Source organism: Saprolegnia parasitica (genome assembly GCF_000151545.1).
Source record: "Saprolegnia parasitica CBS 223.65 unplaced genomic scaffold supercont2.26, whole genome shotgun sequence".
NCBI lineage: Eukaryota > Oomycota > Saprolegniomycetes > Saprolegniales > Saprolegniaceae > Saprolegnia > Saprolegnia parasitica.
The window spans coordinates 2,682-4,801 of record NW_012156420.1 but is presented as its reverse complement, the minus strand read 5'-3'; the positions used below and the strand labels follow the sequence as shown (position 1 = coordinate 4,801).

The 2,120-nt window shown below is 59.9% G+C and overlaps 2 protein-coding genes across 2 annotated transcripts in view; one reads left to right on the top strand and one right to left on the bottom strand.

Annotated features, from left to right (window-relative positions):
* Window positions 1-235, bottom strand: part of SPRG_22194 (valyl-tRNA synthetase) — a gene marked incomplete at both ends in the record, with an annotated part of 3,278 nt that extends 3,043 nt beyond the window's left edge. The window contains one exon of the mRNA XM_012346080.1: window positions 110-235. Within this exon, the coding sequence (XP_012201470.1) occupies window positions 110-235 (126 nt within the window). The remainder of the gene's footprint in view (window positions 1-109) is intronic.
* A 291-nt stretch (window positions 236-526) lies between these two features.
* On the top strand, window positions 527-1,922 carry SPRG_07096 (hypothetical protein; the record flags this gene model as incomplete). Its single annotated transcript, XM_012345894.1, has 3 exons — window positions 527-1,546; window positions 1,592-1,669; window positions 1,719-1,922. The coding sequence occupies 3 exons, from the start codon at window positions 527-529 to the stop codon at window positions 1,920-1,922; spliced, it is 1,302 nt and encodes a 433-aa protein (XP_012201284.1).
* Window positions 1,923-2,120: the final 198 nt, after the last annotated feature.

Genomic DNA, 2,120 nt, shown 5'->3' with positions numbered 1-2,120 from the left:
TGTGCAAGGCGCCAGTGATGTTGGGCGGCGGCAGCAGCATCGTAAAGTGCTCCTTCGCGTCCGGCGTCGACGCGTGCGTCTGCCAATACGGCTGCCAGCCCTCTTCCACCAACAGCGGGTCGTACGTCGGCTCCATCGGCGTCTCCAGAACGCGCCGCTTCAACGGCTCGGGCAACGATGCATACGAGCGCAAGAAGCGCGTCGGCCGGCGCGGCTGCAACAAGCGGCGGATCATCGGCGGCTGGTTGGTACGCAATTGAATTCGGCATATGCCGCTTTCAACGACACATGCGACACGCTGCGAGTGGCGTCTCGATAGCGTCCGAGACGTCGTCGGTTACCGCCGCCAGTACCTTCTTACTATCAGCGCACCCGTACTACGCTGGGTATGGTGGACGCAGTTCCGACGCCCACGTCCCTTCGGTGGCGCCACCACCGGAAGCGCCGAAAACACTGAAATAGTGTACGATACTTTAAAGGTGTGCGTGCCGTTTCAGCGAGATCTCAACGTTGCTCGCAGGACGCGATGGCTCGCGTCGCGCCGCTCGCGCTGGCCACGATCCGCGACCCGCAGCTGTGGGCGCGCGAGGTGACGCTTTTCGAGCGTGCCCCGGGGTATGGCAGCAATGGCGTGCGCACGTCCAAGTACACGCTGGCCTCGTTCGTGCCCCGGAACCTCTTGGAGCAGTTCCGTCGCGTGGCCAACTTTTACTTTTTGATCATTTCGCTGCTGCAGCTGACGACGAGCTTGTCGCCGACGAACAAGTACTCGACGGTCGGACCGCTCCTGCTCGTGCTGCTCGTCACCATGGCCAAAGAGGCCATCGAAGACAGAGCGCGCCACGACGCCGACGCCAAGGTCAACCGCACGCGCACCATGGCGCTGCGCAACGGGGTCTTTGCCTCGATCGCATGGGACGACGTGGTCGTCGGCGACGTCTTGCGCGTCTCGGAGCACGAGTGGGTACCTGCGGACGCCGTGCTGCTGCTCACGTCCGAGCAAGGGCAGATCGCGCACGTCGAGACGTCCAACCTCGACGGCGAGACCAGCCTCAAGGTCAAGACGTGCCCGTCGTACGTCGACGTTGTCCTCGAGCGCGCCGAGCATCTGCGCTCGGTGGTGGGCACCGTCCGCACCGAGGCGCCCCACGAGTCCCTCTACACGTTCGAGGGCGAGATTGCGATGACGGACAAGGCGTCACCAACCAGCGCGTCCACCACGAGCTTGCACATGGACAACGTCGTGCTCCGGGGCACCAAGTTGGTCAACACCGAGTGGGTGGTCTGCGTCGTCGTGTACACTGGGCGCGACACGAAACTGCTCTTGAGCACGAAAGCGGCGCCGTCGAAATTCTCCCGCGTCGACGCCATCGCGAACCGGTGCATCCTCCTCCTCTTCGCGCTGCTTGCGCTCGCCGTGACGCTGAGCGCGGTCGGGACCGTCTACTACGAGGCCGCGCTGCACGAGCACACGTACCTTCAGAGTCCGTCGCCAACGTCGTTTGTGACCGCCTGGGTTACGCACCTCATCTTGTACAACAATTTGGTGCGTTCAATACGGTGGCCGGGTGCATACGATACTAGATCTTAGGTTCCGATTTCGCTCTATATTAGCTTGGAAGTGGTCAAGTGGCACCAAGCCCGGCGTATGGAGCGGGACCCTAACTTGGTACAACAATCTTTCATCTCGCGTTCGCTCGTGACGGTACATGGACCAGACGATCGATGGCGTGCCGACGCGCGTGCGGACGACCAATCTCAACGAAGACGTCGGGCAAGTGAGCTACGTCTTTAGCGACAAGACGGGCACGCTCACCAAGAACGAGATGGCTTTTCGCATCTGCAGCATCCACGGTGCCATCTACACTGCTCGCCATCGGTATAAGACACTCTATAACTATTTTTGTACAAAGACTATATAACCTCGGCGCGGCTCATGGCTTTGACAGGACTTAGATAAGTGGATGGCGCAACAGCTCTTAAATTTTGAAGTCGATCGGTGTAAAACTGTGTGTGTGCCAAACCCATGTCTAAAAAAAGCCATTTCTCACCGCGACATCGGTAAAAGACAAGGGGCATGAAATCCACGAAGAAAATCTATTAGATCGCCGTATTTAGCA